General features: G+C 40.3%; 1 protein-coding gene across 1 annotated transcript in view; it reads right to left on the bottom strand.

Annotated features, from left to right (window-relative positions):
- Positions 1 to 20,268, bottom strand: part of LOC308302051 (dual specificity calcium/calmodulin-dependent 3',5'-cyclic nucleotide phosphodiesterase 1C-like) — a gene marked incomplete at both ends in the record, with an annotated part of 499,975 nt that overhangs the window by 419,753 nt on the left and 59,954 nt on the right. Inside the window, 4 exons of the mRNA XM_080746221.1 lie at positions 13 to 129; positions 641 to 707; positions 6,951 to 7,133; positions 9,849 to 9,962. Of these exons, the coding sequence (XP_080602347.1) occupies positions 13 to 129; positions 641 to 707; positions 6,951 to 7,133; positions 9,849 to 9,962 (481 nt within the window). The remainder of the gene's footprint in view (positions 1 to 12; positions 130 to 640; positions 708 to 6,950; positions 7,134 to 9,848; positions 9,963 to 20,268) is intronic.

Raw genomic sequence — 20,268 nt, 5'->3', positions numbered from 1 at the left:
AGCGGTTACTACCTTGAAGCGGTTGATGAGATCATATCTGGTCAACAGCTCGTAGAAGATGAATTTGAGGGCGTGCTCTCCACTGGCGTCGTTCAGCGCAAAGACGTCGAAAGACCACGTGTCCACGTCCTAGAGTCGGAGGGAACACACACACACACACACACACACACACACACACACACACACACACACACACGCAAATGAAAAGCTTGTGACTAAATAATATAAAGACTCGATCCATTTCCTGCTCTCTCTCTCTCTCCCTAGCATACCGTTTCCTAATGCATGCTGATGTGCAGACTGGAGAAGCACATTAAAGATTCAGATCTTCTACATTGGAATGATGGGGGGGCATTGCAATGCAAGAAAGTGCAATTATTTATTATTATTAGGGGGGCATTGCAATGCAAGAAAGAGCAATTATTTATTATTATTAGGGCTTTGATGCAAGTTCTGATGGGTGCGACTGCATAATATAAGTTTTGTTGTTCAAAGTAATGCGCCGTTGTGCTCTCCTCTCAGCTGCTGCTTAGCGGGGAAAAAAAGTGAAAAAAGTCGATCGACGCGTCGATTTTCGGCATCGACGCGTCGATTCGCAAATAATGCTCGATTAACATCCCTAGTGCTTATAGAGTGATACCTTGAGCACAGTGATGACATTGGGGGGGTAGCTGAGGCCCACCATGTTGGACGTCCGTCTGTACATCCTGTGACACAAACAACAACACGTTAATGCATTACCAACGTGTTAACATGTTATAAACAACACGTTAGAGAAATGTTAACAACACATTAACTACATATAACAACACGTTAACATGTTATAAACAACACGCTAGAGAAATGTTAACAACACATTAACAATAACAACACGTTAACACGTTATAAACAACACGCTAGAGAAATGTTAACAACACATTAACATGTTATAAACAACACGTTAACTTGTTATAAACAACACGTTAGTGAAATGTTAACAACACATTAACGAAACGTTAACATGTTAACATGTTATTAACAACATATTAACAACTATCTATTAAGAACAGATTAACAACACATGAACAACACATGAACAACACGTTAACAACACGTTAACAACACGTAAGCTTGTAAATCTACTGTTTCCAACTAGGCTAAACAGGGCAACACAGTCCATTGACAGTCCTCACTGCGGGCAGAAGCTGTTTCGCATCCTGCTCATTGGGGCCTTAATGCTATCTAGTATGTATTGCTACTTTTACTTAAAGGGATATTCCACTTTAAAAAAAAAAAAAAAAAAAAAAAAAAACGTTTGGTCATTTTATCGTCTAATCAGGCTTATATGAACACCCTGAACAGTTTTTAATTTGCTTGATTCAATTCAATTCATGCAGGGCCTCTTACAACTCTATTTTAACCATGATAGATTCATTAAAAACACACATTATTTTTTTCTGGTGACTCATAATATCCTCCCAATATGTGAGCAGGCCGTGTTTTTTCGATAACTTTTTTCATTTATCTTTAATAATTCTTTGGGAAAATGGAAAATATTAAATACAATAAAAAATAAATAAACATAAATGAAAAAAAGTTCTCGAGGGTATTATGTGTCACCAGAAAATAAGTATGGATGTTTTTAAAGAATCATGGTTAAAATGGAGTTTGAAGTTACCATGGGTGTGTATGGGGATAAGCCCTGGAGGAGGAGGACTGATACCATTTACATCAAATATATTCAATCAAGCAAATTTTAAACTCTTCAGGATGTTCATAAAAGCCTGATTAGATGATAAGACCAAATAGACCAAAAGCTTTTTTGAAAGTGAAACATCTCTTTAAAGGTATATTCAGTGATTGTATTTCATTCAAATACAAATATAATAGTTTCAGACTTGGCCAGCCAGTCCTCGACCAATCAGGGTTGAGTATGACCGTAGTTATGTTATGATGTTTAGTTATGATGGTCAAAATAAAAGTTTTGAGAACCACACTCGCTCTGAATTAAAAAAAAATCTGTAAAAAAGATGACCCCCGGCAACTTTCATTATCACTGAATACACCTTTAAGTAAAAAGAAAAGGTGCATGTTCTGTGGGGTGGAGGCAGATGTTTTCAGTTTGATAAGAGCTCCTTCGTTCAACGTGTGTGGAGATACCATCAGCAGTGTGCTCCCACTGAGAGGAAAAACAGCAGGGCCCATCACCCAATCCTGAAGGTGTGTGTGTGTGTGTGTGTGTGTGTGTGTGTGTGTGTGTGCTTGTTTTTTGTAACGGCACTTGTAAATATTGGTAGTTGCGGGTTGCGTTCTTTTTTTTTTAAACTTGTTTCTAAAGCGTAGTTCCTTATTTGGGCTTGTTTCCTAATGTTGTTTAATTAGGCCTAGAATTATTGAATGCCTTAGCTATTGAAAAATAGCAGATATACAAGCTCACAGCGCGGCACCGAGTGCCGCGCTGTGAGCTTGTAGATCTGCTATTTTTGAAAAGTCGTGAAAATTACAGCAAATCTTTGAATATATGTATTTTTAAAGCAAACGTTTGTAACTAAATTTTTAATTCTTAGGGGGTCCCTGGAACTAAATGTTTTGAGATGGGGGTCCGTGGCCAAATTCATATCATTTTGGGGATCCTTCACATGAAAACCACTGACGTTTAGTCTCTCAAGAACAGACTAACTGAGCTCCAGTTAATGGCTAGCCAGATTGCTGACATAGAAACATAGGTTTTCACACATTATCTTGTCATGGACCCCAAAATGCATATTGTCATTGTTGGGTGGAAACCTTGTATGTCCAAAACCGTTTGTTTTGTATTTATCATTTTAAAAATGAAATTTAAACTATAGTGAAAACAGCCGATCTGCTGTTTTCACTACTTTTGTGCAACGGCTTTGTATGGTGAAGCAGGGCTTTACTTTTAGGTGTAATTGCGTTATAAGGAAAAGTGCTTAGAAAATGAATTTCGTTCCCACGTCTGGGCACTACTCATTCAATGCATTTTTGCATAGACAATACCTTTGTGGACTTTGGGTTAAAAGTTCTCCGCATGAAACTTGCACGACTTTTGTCACCAGTCAGAATTTTATATAAAAGTGAATAACAAAAAAACGAATATCTTGTGCTGCTGTTTTTGCTTATAAAATGTACTATATTGATTTTGGCAACACAAAATCTTTCTCAAATGTCATAAATACATCTACTTAACATCTGAAACAAGTATTGGTGCCTTAGTATTCTCATATGTAAATTTAGATTGTGAAATATAGCAAATTTGTTGAAGAAAACGCCTCAATGTATGTGATTGGCACCCAGCAAAATGAAACATACACATAGTAAATTTAGCTAAAAGCTTATGTCTCATACATAACACATCTCACAGCCAACTGTGTAATGAAAGGTACCTTGGCCAGAAATGGATGAAAATCAATCAAACTGCTATCACACACCCCTAAATTGGAAAAAAATCCCAAAATGGACAAGACTATAATAAATGCACAAAAGGTCATGTCAGGTATAAAATATGTATTTAAGTACCACAGAGTGTCCCAACATCTGTCATTTGGAGGCTACATCAAGACACCCACACCCCCCAACCAAAACAAAAACACAAACAAATGTTGGCAGCATAAGTAAACGTAAGGCTGTGCTGTGACAAAATACAGCAAATGCTAAGCTTTTTCCTCCCACATGTATTGCATTTAAATGTGATAAAAGCAAATCTTGAAATAAAACAAGTATTTAGCTAATTTTACATGCTGACATGGTGCGTATATTACTCATCCGTATCACTTTCATCCAGGGGTCATCTATGTCTGTACTACGGACAAAATGTGTCAGTGGCTGATTTTATATCTTATAATGTCTTGTTTTTGATCATAAGACCCAATTACTGAATTCGAAGTCGACAGGTTTTCTTCAGATTATCTATGGACATTGTGACATTTTGGCATATTAGGAGTCCAACCAGTACTAGTACGCCCTTAACTCTGAGATTGTACAAATGGAACCAAATGGTTCTCAGAGTTACACACATGTTATGGTAATTCAGGGCTTGCTCTTCTATGTGTTTCTGGTATATATTATTGTCCACTCATTTAGTAAGTCCGTGGCAAAAAATATATATTTCGACATAAATCTCCACCAAAAGCCAGCATGGTGATGAATGACCCTTGCTTAATCATCCCATAAAGCTTGTTTCTTTTGAAACATTCTCACAGTTCTGGCAATCCGTTTCCGACCTGTTCTGGCACTGAAATAAATCAGTACAAGACACTCTTGCAGACATACTGTACAGGTTTGCTTGTCTTCAACTATAGTGAACAACATGCAAAACCCTTGACTGTGGAATCAGCACCCTGTCCTGTAGATATGTTGAGCAAGGATGATGTGGTCACTGTAGATGGGTTAGTGTCCACTGCTGACATGGTGTGGGTTGGAGGGGTGGAGGTGGAGCATAGACTTGAGCTATGCAGAGACAGGGCTGAGTGTAATGCCATCCAGACTGCTTGCTTCCTTGGCATCAGCATTATATGTCTGTTAAAGTAGCATGTCAAAAGAAACACTACTGTTGTGGCTGCCATCTGCTCGTCAGCCAACAAATGTACCTGCCATCAGTGCTTCATGTACCTCTGAAGCTGTTTCCAGTAATTTCTTCATCTAAGCCAGGCAGATACAAAGGTAAAGATTGCTGCCCGTACTTGTAGTGGCCTACTGAAGTGGGGTAGGGTAGCATTCTTGCTGATTCACAGAGATGTCACCTTCCCACTCGTAGTAGATAAACCTTTGGAGAATATCTGACATCTCCAGGAAGTTTGCCCAGAGGACTGCAGTTGATTGCCCATTGAATGATTCCTGAAAAGCAGCAGCTGATCTCCTAAGACTGCCATCTCTGGATGCCTCGTCATTTCTAACTGCTGCCAGTTATCTCTTTTTCAAACAGGACTTTGAAGGCATGTAAAGTTTGGTAGTATTATGTCTTTTCAACAAACATCTTCTTGACAGTTCCTTCTCGACAAAGACTTCTCGACAAATAATCTTGCAAATAGCCTTCATGTTCAGTAGTTGTGAGCTTGGTGAAAGCCTCCCAGCAACAGGACTACATTGCCAAACTCATCTTGGTGTTGCCTGATCTCCAGTGATAATGGTGTACTTATGTAGTGAAGAGTCGTTTCATCTCTTTTCTGAGGACAGAAGGATCAGTTGGCGATGCTGGGATGAGTGGAAGGTAGCCAATAATGCTAGCCTGTGGGTGAACGTTTACACAGAATGCTGAAAATCCAGGTAAACCAGCTTCTGCATCTGGAGGAGAATTCAGCAACTGTGATGTTGGAAGCTATTCTACCTACAGTAGGTGCCACACAAGTAAAAGGTCTTCAGCCAAGCCATCTGATGAACTCTCTAGAATCTCCAACTTCCCAGTGCTCAGGAGACCTGGACTTCTGTCTGTCTTTGCTTGCTGACAAGAAACACTTGGGAGTAGGTGGTTCAACAATGTGATGAATTAAAAATGTCATCTTAAAGATACATTTAGCTGTATGTACGTTTTCTCTGATTTTTCTCCACAATCATCCACACAACTCTTGATATAATCTGAGGTAAAACTGACCAAATGTGTTCATATTGTTTTTGTCATAACAGCCAGCTGTCACTGTAAAAGTCATAGTAAAGCTCATTTTCGGGTGGCGTCCATCTTGTAAATATGTAAATTATAGATCCAGACACACCTAATCATGAAGATAAGTATTCCATTGAGTTTCTCTTGATGTGAAACCATGAAATAGACACCAAGTTTACTTGTCATTATAACAAAATTACAGTCACTGACAATCACTTACATTGAAGCGTTTCCTTCAACAAATTTGCTACATTACATGATCTAAATTTGTATATGAGTATACTAAGGCACCAATACTTGTTTCAGATGTTAGGTAGATGTATTTATGACATTTGAGAAATATTTTGTGTTGCCAAAATCAATATAGCAAATTTTACAAGCAAAAACAGCAGCACAAGATTTTCGTTTTTTTGTTATTCCCATTAAATACATTTCTGGCTGGTGACAAAGATTGTGCAAGTGACACGCAGAGAACTTTTTGTTTCTTACTTACTATCAATAGATCTTACTAATGAAGCAACGTTTGTGTAGTGCCCATGGGGCGGGAACCAAACCGAACGATACCAGCCACGCAATACAGCCTATTTGTGAAAAAATTTACAAATTTGAAACTTGATACAAGGTTTCTTTTTCTGTATCTGAATTTGTTTTGTGCCAGGGAGCCCTGTACCAGATTTGTGTTGTTGGAATGTTTCAGAAATCTTCCAAATATTCCAACCTCTTTTCATGGAAGGATGACTGTTAATGCTTAAACATGTAACTTTATCATTTTGTGGGACAAAATATGCTATATAGTTGTTAAAAAATAACATTTAAGCCTAGAATTATTGAACGCTTTAACTATTGAAAAATAGCAGATATACAAGCTCACAGCGTGGCACCGAGTGCCACGCTGTGAGCTTGTAGATCTGCTATTTTTGAAAAATCTGGAACATTTTTGCAAATCTTTGAATATCTCATTTTAAAAGTGAACATTTGTAACTCAATTGTAAACTCTATTTGCTTCTGGGGGGTCCCTGATACAAAATATTTTGAGACGGAGGTCAACGGCCAAATACATATAATTCTAGGGGTCCTTGATATGAAAGAGTTTGAGAACCACGTAGTTTTCAAAAAACCTTAGAAGGGCTTAGAAGACACTTCGGGTCAAACTCTGTGTCAAAATTCAAATGCTCACGATTTTTCAAAAATAGCAGATCTAAAAGCTTGCAGCGTGGCACTCTGTGAGCTTGTAGATCTGCTATTTTTTTTTTAAGTTAAACCATAAAATAATAAAACGCAATAATGCGTACCCGGTCTAATTGTGTTAAAAAGTTTTGGAAGGGCAAGAAAAAGTGTTTTTTCACCCACCCACCTCTCGACGAAGATGCCAGCCTGCACGGCGTGGACGATGCTGCGGAAGCGCGGCTTCTCCTCGCTGCGTCTCATTATCAGCCCCATCTGTCTGGTGAACGTCGACGCCAGCCAATCCCTGACCTCCGACGGCACCGAGTCTGACTGGATGTCGCTCAGCTCATCCTCTGTGTCAACCAGACGCCTGCGGGGGAGGGGGAGAGACACATTTTGATTTTGTAAAAGTATCAAGCAGTGCAGGAATTTCATGGAGGCCATGAAGGCCATGGCCGTCGTTGCCCCTCAGTTTGGCCTTGTGCCCCTCAAACCAATGGCATGACCTGAGGCCACAGTGGCCTTAATGCCCCAGCTGACTGTACCACTTTCTGCTCTGTCTCTGTCTTGTCAATATGTAGACAGTAGACACCAGTGTCTCTTTCTGGTCATGTAGACATTCTGAAATCTTAACTCCCCCGAGTCCCCATCTTTAAACATATCCATCATCATCATCAGTTCTCTTGCTCGGCGTCGGGGGCGACGTCATGCGTAGAGCCAATCAGCTTCACCAATCTTCTCCATTTGGGTCGGTCCTGTGCTAGGGACTCGGCTTCATCCAGCGACAGGCCCATTTGGTGATTTAAACATATCCAGTGACTGTGATTGGTGCAGGGCTGAGCATGGATCAGATTGTAAATACCATCATTTATCTATTTCACTGCAGATTAGTTATCATCCCTAACCCTTAGATTCAACAAATTCATTCAATGGACTAAAATATTGTTTTATTTGATGGCCTTCCTGCCCTGGCATTTGGCCTTTGTGCCCTCAACAAATTGACAACACCAAAGAAATTCTAGGCCTGCTATCAAGCTCACAACGTGTCAAAGTGTGATGCGTTGTAGAGCTTGTAGATCTGCTATTTTTAAATAGCCAAAGTATATAGTATATGGCTGAAGTGGTTAATGTAAGTTTTGTAATAATAATCATAATCTACAAGATAACTAACTTTTTTAAATAAATGTAGTGGAGTATAAAGTACAATATTTGCTTCTGAGATGTAGTGGAGTAGAAGTAAGAGTATTGAAAATTGGAAATACTCCAGTAAAGTAAAAATTACCTCAAAATTGTACTTAAGTACAGTGCTTGAGTACATGCACTTAAAGGAGCTATAGTCAACTTTTTCTTGAAAAACGGATGCTAAAATAAAAATAATGTTTCAAAAATATTTTATAAAAAAATGTAAGCTTCATGTGTTTCTTTTCAAAAATGACCACAAAAAGCGAAAATAATGATAAAATAATCATTTTGGCCTCTTCTATTCTTTTATAAGGATTTCATATAAAAGAATAGAAGAGGGATGTAAACAAAGTCAGCCTGACAACGGCCAAATTTAAAAAGTTGACTATAGCTCCTTTAATTTCACATACTACCTGTTTTTCACTCGTGAAAACTACATGAAAACTAAGCTATGATGACTACAACTATCTATGACTAAATATAAGGAAATTTCTGTCGACAAAAGGACATTTCTGTTGACAAAACTAGACTAAAAATGTTGGGGAGGGACTAGTGTCTAGAAGAGATCCAGTAGAACTAAGTCTTTTTATGCCTTATATTTGTATTTACTAATTTGATTTTAGAGCAAGTTTGTTTGCTGTTTTTTATTAGTTTATATTTTTGTGACGCTTAAGTTTAGTACATACATTGAGTTATTTGTGAGGTGCAGGAGTCAAACACTCCCTAGAGGCAACGGAAAAACCTCTGCCCTGCAAATCTGCCTTATATAGCACCATGAGGATTATGTAAAACACATTTCTTTGTATTACTCCTTCAGATTTTATCCAAATTTCACACAACTCGGTACACACAATCTCTATAGTAATGTGATCAAGATGTGATCAAGATCTTTGCTTTTTCAAAATTCCATCCTGATTGGCTAAGATTGGCTTCAAAAGTATGCAGGATTGGTCAGTTTTTCCCACTAGGTCGAGGAACAAATGCACCCTTTTCACATTGGCCAGTTATAGCGCGAGTGACATGTGCAAACAAATTTTTCGACCAAAATGCCTCAAATCAATAATACAGTGTCCAATTGCCGTGAAAGGCCAAAGAAGACATGGCACCCTTTTCACTTTGGCCTCTTACAGCGCCACCAGGAGGCCACAATAACCTACCTGACCTGGCGGAGACCTGTGCTCGGAAGAGCACTGCTTCTAGTTGTTCTAGTTTTGATTTAGTCCAGTAAATTCTTTGTTGTTTTCGTTATTTCGTTAGTAATTGTTTTAGTTTTTGTTATATAGTTAGTTTTCGCTAACTATAATAACCTTGCTCCAGGTCAGAGGTTAGTGTAGTGTAGGGCATTCACGAATAGTGATTTTTAGTATTCAAATTATTCAACCTCAAAGTATTCGAATTGTGGAATATTCAACAGGACTGTCCAAACTGTCAAATATTAAGTAAGCAAGAGGCGAAACATTGTGAAAATAGCCGATCTACATGCTCACAACGCCTCACGTTGCGAGGCGTTGTGAGCATGTAGATCTGCTATTTTCACAATATTTAACAGTGGAACCGAGTCACATTAAATGTAATACCTACAATTCCAAGTTCTTGTCAGGGTGGGGGTCCCCAGTTCAAATATGTTTATTTGGGGGATCACGGCCTAAAAAGGTTTGAGAACCTCTGGTATAGAGCATTAAGAAATTCATCCACCAGGGGCATTGACAACTCATTCTTATGACTTCCTATCTCGCCAATCTTTATAAACTATATTATATTTTTAAAGAGAAAACAATAAAACAATGAAAATAAGCAAATATTCGACTTTGGTGAACAACATTGAATAGTGACTTTGATATTAGAATATTCGAATATTTGGTGAATGCCCTAGTGTAGTGTAGGGTTTAGTAACATTCTTTACCTTGTCTCTTCGATGTAGACAGACTCCAGGACGGAGGCGGCATATTCCAGATTCTTCTTGAGGTCCACCACAGACGCCTCTCCTCTCTCCAGTTGCTTGACCAGGCATCTCAACCTGAAAACACAACCACAACAACGTCCGTGCACGTTAGCTTATGCTAGCTAACGTCTGAAAACACACATCCATGCACGATTAGGAGACATTCGTAAAAATTGGCCTCAGGTCTTGAAGGTCTCACGATATATTTCCTCCAATTCTGTGTTTTTCTGAATAATTAGACTCATCAAAGTGTTGTAATACAAAAAACAGCATGTCATGAGGCCTTTAACGCAGAGGTCTTCAACAGGGGGTCCGGGACCCCTAGGGGGTACGCAGAGTTACTACAGGGGGCCACCAAATCTTTTTGTGATAGGAAAATTATTTTAGATGAACAACACATCCCTTTTCTGAGGAGAACTTTGGCCAAAAATAGCTCTCTGGCCAAAAAAAAAGGCCAGAGAGCCTTGGAGGTAAAAAAAAAAAGAGCGGACCAAGTGCCGAGTGGTAGGTGAAGTTTACAAAGTATCAACAATTTAAGTGATTAAATGTCTGAAAAAACACATTAACACGAATCGAACATCGACTGATGACAGTGCTGTCAAACACGTTTATGAATCTACCTATGAAATCAATGAAAATCTGAAACGCTGTTTTATACAATATGTAGAGGGGTCCCTGCTTCATCTGTCTCTCAACAAAGGGGTCCTTGGCCTGAAAACGTTGAAGACCCCTGCTTTAATGCGTTAACATGGTACTGTTCCCTAGAACTGGTGCGCCTTCCAAGATTAATACAGTCTGCTGCAGTCTGTTGGTTGAGAGGTGGAAAGCGTCACATGGACAGCAGCATTAATTGCCTTTTGAAAGTCGTATCTCATTACTGGAGGGCGTATGTTCTTTGACATCACAGCCACCACGTCCACAGGTAACTTTTCAGTTTGGCTCTCATGAGAGTGTTAGGGCTGTGTGACACAACTTCAAATCCAGTGGATATTGGATAAAGTACTCAAATTCTTTACTTGAAAAAGGATGGGAAGGAAATCTGGGGAGAGATGGGGAGTGACAATTGGAATGGATGGAGGATGATTGGAATCACATAAATGTCCATCTTGATACAAAGTATTTCATGCTTGGTCTAACTCAATGCAGTGTGTGCTTACACACACACACACACACACACACACACACGCATGCACGCACGCACGCCACCAACACAGCTCGTTGCAATCGCCTGACCTCCAAAAGACCTTGTTAACACGCATGATGCCATTGGACAGGGCAGTGACCGACAGATAATCACCATGGTAACAGGGCAGCTGAGACTCTAGCCAGAGGGGCGGAGCCGATGAAGAAGAATAGAAGGAGAAGAAGAAGCAGCCTTGATATCTGTCTGTCTGTCTGTCTGTCTGTCTGTCTGTCTGTCTGTCTGTCTGTGTGTGTCTGTCAGTCCCCTTTCACCTTGTCTCTTTCTTGCTCTGCTCGTGTGTGTGCGTGCATGCGTGCGTGCGTGCGTGCATGCGCCAGTGTTGTTTTTGACAGCAAATTTTTATAGTTTTAGTCATAATTTAGTCACCTGTAAAGTTTTTGGTTTAGTCTAGTTTTAGTCGACTAAACATCATAAGGTTTAAGGCGACTGATTTTATAAAGGTTTAATGACTGATTTTACACTTGGTTGTGTGCTGAAAATAGCCGATCTACAAGCTCACAACGCGTCGCGCTGCGACGCGTTGTGAGCTTGTAGATCAGCTATTTTCGGCACGGAACACCTGAGAGCAACCAAACATAAAATGACTCTCCTCCCCACCAGTCCCTCCCCAACGTTTTAGTCTAGTCTTTATTTTATTGACGAAATTGTCAATATATTTAGTCTTAGTTTTAGTCATCACAGCTTAGTTTTCATTTCGTTTTTATGTAGTTTTCGTCAGTGAAAAAAACGCAGTTGACAAACATTTTTTGTCATAGTTTTAGTCGACAAAATCAACACTGGCGTGCGCATGTGTAATTATAGTTTGAATTTAGTTTTTAGAATTCACCCTTTGTTTTAGAATTCACCCTTTGTTTTCTGAATTCATTAATTTTTAAGGGGAGTTTGCTAGTTTAGTGTATATATTTTACATTTAAATAAACAAATAAATGTGTCAGCATGTGTATATGTATGTCAGCATGTGTATGACTAACTTGACTCGGTGCCTAGAAGCATGATTAATAGCAATGGAGGCATCGTGACTGTGTATGTGTGTGCGTGTGTGTGTGAGTGTGCGTGCGTGCGTGCGTGCGTGCGTGCGTGCATGCGTGCGTGCGTCAGTGCAGCACACATGGGGACAGGGTTTGACCCAGTTCCTGTCACAGTTGCTTGGGCCTCACAGGGATTGTCACACACTGACACGCCAACGACATCATGGGTAATGACATCACAATATAATACAAATAAAACTGAAACTCTAGACTGCTAGATTCACAAAGCGTTTATGTCCCGGGTTGGAGTCCACCTCAGCCCCTAGCACGCTCCTGTTCAGAGTTCACCTCACCCCCTATAGCACTATCACTTCTAAAGCCTCTATCAGAGTCCAAGGTGAAGAGCTATTCACCACAAATTTTAGGTGATAAGCTATCCACCTAAAGTGAGAAAACAAGTGGAGGCCATCATAGTCAGTCACAGTGAAGTCCTATCACTGTGACTGACTGGTCTAGATCGACCAATCAGTGAATGGGGTGATGGGTCGATCTGTCTGAAAGTAAAAACAGAGAGATGTGTCGGGGTTCGCGGTGGATAGATCTTCACCGCGAGTAATGACGCAATGTTGTAGTTTTATGACTTAAAAAGACTACACCGCGGTGAATAGCTTATCACCACGGTGCCTACTATAATAGGGGCTTTAGAGTCTACATTTGTTTTTTAATCATCATTATTAAAAGGGAGGGGAAAAATCACAATTGTTCATGAATTAAAAACGAATTAAAACATAATAATGAAATAATAATAATAAAAACAAAATCATGAATAATACCAAAAATATAAGAAATTCCATAAACTTGACTTTAGACGTAGTGAGAATAGCAGATCTACAAGGTCCAAACTGTGCGGGAGAAATTTGTTTTTTGGGTCTCAAGCTGAAAGGTTTGCGGACCACTGTCCACAGGCATTCCAGCCTTGAAAATCAAACTGGAGGAGTGACCAGAGGAGAGGACAGATCTAGCTTCCACTCAGTGCATTTCCACCCACTTGGGAAGGTCCAGCTCTACAGGGCATTCACCAAAATTCAAATATTCGAATATTCAAATATCAAAGTCACTATTCGACGTTGTTCACCGAAGTCGAATATTCTTTCTTTTTTTTTCTCTCTCTTTAAAAAATATATAAAGCTTGGCTAGATAGGAAGTCATAAGAATGTGTTGTCAATGCCCCTGGTGGATGAATTTGTTAATGCTCTATACCAGGGGTTCTCAAACCTTTTTAGGCTGTGACCTTTTAGCACTCCCCCCACCCTGACACCCTGACAAGCACTTGGAATTGTAGGTATTACATTTAATGTGACTCGGTTCTGCAGATACATATTGTGAAAATAGACGATCTACTATTTTCACAATGTTCGCCTCTTGCTTACTTAATATTTTTGTTAATGTTTTTACTTAATACAGTTTGGCCAGTCCTGTTGAGTATTCGACTATTCGAATACTTTGAGGTCGAATAATTAGAATACTAAAAATCACTATTTGTGAATGCCCTAGCTCTATATCAGTGGCCGAACATGACGGCAATTTTGTTTGAGCCAATCATAGCCTGTTATGAAAACTAAAAGCTACAAAACTAAAAAAAAAAACACATCTGGACTGACTAAAGGTAAAATACGTAACCCTCTGTGCCGAAATTCTCCTTTAAGCCGATATTGGGTGAACTATAACCAGTCTACAAGCATTTAGATTGGCTATTTTAAATGGAAAAGCAATAGAAGTCTGACGTAATTTACGCATCATACCTGGGTCACATCTTTTCACTTCCTCCCAAGTAAGGAAGTGACAGGGAATTGTCTGTTGCCAGATTTTGCCAAAGAAATAAGCCCAACAGAAGCAACTATATACTACTTTACATTTACATTTGAAAATAGCAGATCAGCAAGCTCACAATGTGTCACATTGCGACATATTGTGAGCTTGTATATTTGCTATTTAAAAACATTTTAACAACATAAATCTGTGTGGAGGTCGCTGGCACCACATATTTTCAGATGGGGGTCTGCGACTGTGGACAAATATGTTAATCTGGGGTCCTTGATATGAAAAGATTTGGGAACCACTGGTTTAAAAAATATTAGAAAGTAAGCCCAATAAGCAACTATACTATTTTTTTAAAAGACACTAATTGCTTATTATAAGCAAACATGGCAACCCAGGTACATTCAGAGCCCAGAACGCCAACTACTGACACTTTAATGCAAGGACAACAGGAAGCCAAATTATGTTTTTCAGGCCAGCGTTTTCAGGATATGAACGGGAAGCCGGGGGCGGGGCCAGGAATAACGTGAATATGAGTCACTTATTTTCCATAGAGAAACACGTCCATGACTCAGGGGATGAACGCACGCACGCACGCACGCACGCATGCACGCCAAATGTCATTCACAATCGTTAAAGGTGATACACCATGAAATTTCACTTTTCCTATTTTAAAACCTTTTTTTGGGGTCCCACTAGCACCTTCTATCCTCACAAAGTCCCATTTCTGACCGTTTTGTCTTTCTCTGGTTTTGAGAAGGCGAAGGTTAAAAGTATCCCACGGGTTCTCAAAACAGGCTATCCAGATTTGCTGCCGATTGTGACGTCATCTGCCGATTGTGACGTCATCATAAAAAACATTTAAAAAAAAAAAAAATCAAAAAAGAAAATCAAAAAAAAAAAAAAAAAATCAAAAGGATTTTGGGGGGGGGGTGGCGCAGTTCAGGCCAAAGGTGGTACTGCAGCTGAAATGCTCTGAGAGCCATTCAAAAATGAGAGAGGCTCTCTATTCAGGAGTGGTAATTTAGCCTCAAACCTTTGAAAAACGTTTTTGGGACACAAACAATATGACATAAATACTTTTTAAATGCATGGTGTATCACCTTTAAGAAAGATAGATTATTTGAACATTAATCAATGGCTAATTTCACTGTAAAATAGAGTCAACACTATTCTTTTGTATGCACACGCACACACACACGTGCACAGAAACACTGTATGTACCCACACACTTACGCACGCACGCATGCACACAGACCCAGGGCCAGAGAGACCTCTGTAAGGCACGCAAGCGTGACAGTTTGTCCAGGATTGTGATCCGGTCACGGTTGTCGTCAGAGTGCGGAGGGGACGGGGTATGGAGGGGGGGGGGGGGGATGAACATATGTGGAGACAGGCGGGGGGGACGCTGGCGTTTCCTGATCACATGGATATGAGCTCACACTGTCTCTCACACTCGCACGCACACTCGCACGCACGCATGCACTCACGCATGCCTCAAATCATGAACACAGGGGGCGTTTTCCGTAAAATTTTGCACGCACATTCTCACTAGGTCAAGGAACAAATGACACCCTTTTCACATTGGCCTGTTATAGCGCCACCAGTAGGTTGACATTTGCAGACAGATTTTTCGAACAACATGCCTCAAATCATGAATGCGGTGTCCGATTGCCGTGAAAGGCCAAAGAAGACAAACAGACACACGCACGCACGCACGCACGCACACACGCACGCACACACGCACGCACACACACAAACACACAAACACACACACATCATTGCTATCTCTTATTTAACCACTTAAACTAGTTAGTTGTACATTGTGGTCTATTGTTGTCTATCAACTAGTAAGACACTTGAGGGTGACATGCGATCTCAGGTTGATATGCGACCTCGCCCTAAATGGCGAGGTCGCGCCAATTCTTGGCCATCTGGCCAAACACAGCGTTTCTCTGACGATTCTAGTTGTTGTCATTCTGGGGGGAGTTTGTTCATGTTTTTGTGAGGGTATCAACCCCAGGAGACACGGGGAGAACATGCAAACTCCACACAGAAAGGCCCTATCGCCAATCCCACCTAGTGTGGGCGCTGATGACGCGGAGGGAGGAACGCGCCGCCCATATATGTCCTTAATATTGATAAGATAATATCCTTAATAATGTCCTTAATATTGACAATATAGGAATCTCCATGGGCATAACACGTACGTAAGTAATGCCAAGCAGGACCTTGGTGAGTTAAGGCCTTGGTTTGATGCCTGTGGATCTCCATATATGGGCATAAGGGGGTACCCTAACATTCTCATTTTCGGCCTGGGATTTATGACATCAGAAATCTCCATGTATGGGCATAAAAGTTTTTTCTTTTTCTTTTCTTTTTTTTTCTTTTTTTTTTTTACTGGGAATGACCATAATGGACTTTTTTATTTTATCCTTTAATAATAATAATATGTATCCATATACATACAATAAATGCTATGCCCATACATGGAGATGGGCATTAAAAAAAACGTACATTAATTAATAATGCCAAGCAGGGCCTTGGTGAGTTAGGGCCTTGGTTTGATGCCCATATATGGACGTTTTATCTTATTTGATCCTTTATTAATAATAATGTATCCATATACAGTACATACAATATATGCTATGCCCATACATGGAGATCCCTATTTGAACCAGCCACACAGATATGGGCCATTTCTATGCTTTTTATTGACAGTAGGCTGACAGGAAATGAGGAGAGAGCCGCCCCCATATTTACTTTAGAAAATATGTTAAATTCGATCCTACGGTCGCAACAATACTACTACATACAATGCAAAGACAGGAGGGGTGGGGGACAGAGGATGCTTCTACCAAGTTGTTTAGTCAGGAACACTCCCGTCAAAGTAGATGTAACCATTTATTGCAACAAATGGTATACAGCTAGACTTGGCGTTAAAGGACTCGGCTTTCAGAGATGTTCCCTGAATTGTGTACACGCAGTGGCGTCAGTTCAGAAAAAGCTAAGGTATGGCAACATGACTGGTGTCCAGTCATGTTGCCATACCTTATAGCAACAGGCATGATACATTTTAATTTAAGAAGTACATTTTATTCCCCCCCCCCCCCCCCCCTCTCCCCCGGTTTCTACGGTTTCTTGGGCTGGATATGGCAGCCTGGAACGGTTGTTCAAGTGCAGCTACACTTGGCATGTTAGTAAACGTGCCACAATTAACAATAATGCATTGCACCTGTGCAGCTGACCTGCGGAACCTGGGAAGATACCATTTTGTCAAGATGGGGAGAATACAAGTGTGGAGAATATAATTATAATACCTTGTTAAAGTGACCATTTTGTTAAATGTTGCATTTGTAGTTATTTTACCAGCACAGATAGACAAAGAGACATTCATGGATTTATATTTAAAAGTAACTTTTATTTTCCCCTGGAACCAGGGTATGGCAGCTGCATATAGGGTTGGGACCCGAAACCGGTTCTTTTTAGGAACCGGTTCCATGATAGCGGGTCCAGAACCGGGTCAATCATTTTTGCCGGTCCGATTCTCTTAACGGGTCTCATCAGCGCGCATTAGCTGTGTGCATTCCATTACAAGCAGCTGTGGTGACGTCAGGCCACCTCTACAGAAGAAATGCTGGGAATGTCCGCGTCACTGAGCAGCGCGAGTCGGCCGCAGCCGTTTGTCCTTTGGGGGGGCCGTGTGTCTCGCTCCACTCCAGCGTGATAGCGTCACCTCCTTCTCACACACGTGTTAATATTAACAAGCCAACAACAACAACAAGAGCAAGCATGAAGCCATCAGAATGGTCGCCGATGAAGAAAAGAAAAGACAGCGCGCTGTCACACCGCATGCATGGATGTTACACCGACATCCGTTTGGAACCGAAATGTGTGACACCAATGTCTGAGTAACATTACCCAATGCAACTATGCCAGAGCCGTCTAATCAGAGAGTCCTGCCACTGCGGGGTCAGAAACAGCGCTGGTCACGTGGTTCATTGTCACTTTACACCTCATAGACTTCAATGCATTTTGTAAACTTCCGGTTCGCCGTTTGTCACTATACGCCAATAGATGTGTGCGTAGACGACCTGGCCCCATGAAGTGAACGGGAGTGACGCAACTCTCCATTATACGGCTCTGAACTATGCGATGCAGTCACACATTTCTTTGCCAAACCAGTGTCGTTGTAACATCCATAAGTTCCACACGCACGCTGACAGACACAGTCACAGAAGCTTGTTCTTCAACAGGGAACAAAATGCGAAAATTGGATTTTACAAAACGGACCCCGTCAGCGTCGATCCCGTTTTAAAGAGGAAAAAAGAGCTTAAAACCAACTTGCTAGGGTTACGTCGTCTTGGTGTTGATGAAGACAAGTTTATATCGGATCTGCAAGCTCAAAAGTAGTCGCGCATAGTTGTCTGAGTTGTATGAGTGGAACGTTAAATCAGACGCACTGCAGTGCAATTATTTACTATAAAATCTACTATTACATTTGCGTGTACAGTACACTGGGACTTGGGAGTTAATCTGTTATATAGGGCTCGTGATCGCGCTGCTGCTGTTGTGATGTGTTTAATACATTATAGACATAGTGTCTGCAAAAAAACACTTTCTTTAATATAGAAAACATTTGTATCATAGCCTATTCTTCTTCCTCGTTGTATTGTTGTTTTTAATGTAATGAAAATAGGGAGCTTTATTATGAGGAAAAAACTGGTGTGTTTTCCCTTTTAAAATTGGGTAAAATCGCGCATTTTTAAACACATTTCCTTAACGGTTATCACTTATGTAACCGATAAACTTTTGCTCCCGACAACCCCCCCCCCATGGTTTAAGTTGTGTTTATTATGTAATTGTATAATGGATGTCAGAAAATATGAAAAAATATATGTATTGGAACCGTTAAGAGAACCGTTAGGAACCGGAATCGTTAAGAGGGAATCGCTAAGGACTCGGAATCGTTCAAATCCTAACGAGTCCCAACCCTAGCTGCATACCCCTGCCATACCCAATTGACACCCCTGTGTACACGCCTGCTTGCTAAGCAAAATCAGAACTTTACAATAGCAGTAATAGCAGACATAAAATTTGTATTTGAGTCTGCAAGACTCTGATCAAAAGGTGGAGGCTGGGGTGGAGGAGGTAGCTAATATGGGTGTAACGATATAGTAGCTGCATCGAAATATCGTTTTTAATTTAAAACATCTAAGTATATCGAAATGAAAACAGCTAAAATCAAATCGTATCGTTTGACTTTGTATTGCATTGAATTGGCAGTGCAAATAATCTACCTACTTGTGCATTGTATTTAGCATTTTTAAGAAAAAATGAAAAGGAGGGGTTTAATTACTTTTCCTTTCCATATAGCTACACTGGTCTATCGATAAATGTGTGTAATCTCTGGGTTCATGTCAAGGTGCAGGTTTGTTTATATGTGTTCAAATACAATGTTCATGTATTTCCAGATAATCACTGTGTTTACTTATTTATATCCATAATAATACATGTTTCCCTTAAAAACCTGCACTATCCACACTTTTCACACAGATTTAATTTCTTTGCTAAGTAGTTACTATATCGATTTTAAATCATTGAATCGAATCATATCGCATCGCCATGATTGAACCAATATCGTCCATGTATCGCATTGTCATCCATGTATCGTCATATGTATCGAATGGCTATTAAAATCGTTACACCACTAGTAGCTAAGCAGCAGCAGATCCGAAGCTTCGGATGAAAAGACGAGCAGAGCTCTAGTGAATACAAGCCGTATTTAAAGGAGCCTCCCTTACTGAGCGATAGCTCTGATTGGATTAGACAGAGTGATGCAATGAATAGCAGATCTGTGAGTGAGGAGTATAAAAAACATTTATTATTTTATTTCTGGTTGCTAATAGGCGACCCCACTGTCACCTACTCATGACCCCACTTTGGGTTGGAACTCATAGTTTGAGAACCGCTGCTCTAATCAATGAATGCATCAAAGAGAGGAGTGTATGTACACACAGATCTGAGATCCTACCTATAGTATAAACAATATAAAATGGCAAAATGAACTATAAATAGACCTTCGGTCGCAATAAATAGCATTCATAGAATGTACAAAAGTGTGTGTGTGTGTGTGTGTGTGTGTGTGTGTGTGTGTGTGTGTGTGTGTGTGTGTGTGTGTGTGTGTGTGTGTGTGTGTGTAGGAGAGGAAGTGGAACAGGATGGAGGCCTGGTGGCTGCTAATCTCCCCCATTACCGGTGAAGGTCTGTCATCTTCTCTCTCTCTCTCTCTCTCTCTCTCTCTCTCTCTCTCCCTCTCCCTCTCTCTCTCTCTCTCTCTCTCTCTCTCTCTCTCTCTCACTGGCCCTCGTTATCAATGGAACGCTGAAAC

This window comes from Nannobrachium achirus (genome assembly GCF_963921795.1).
Source record: "Nannobrachium achirus genome assembly, chromosome: 17".
In the NCBI taxonomy this organism is placed as follows: domain Eukaryota; kingdom Metazoa; phylum Chordata; class Actinopteri; order Myctophiformes; family Myctophidae; genus Nannobrachium; species Nannobrachium achirus.
Note: the sequence above shows the minus strand (reverse complement) of the source record. Positions and strands in the feature narration are given on the sequence as shown.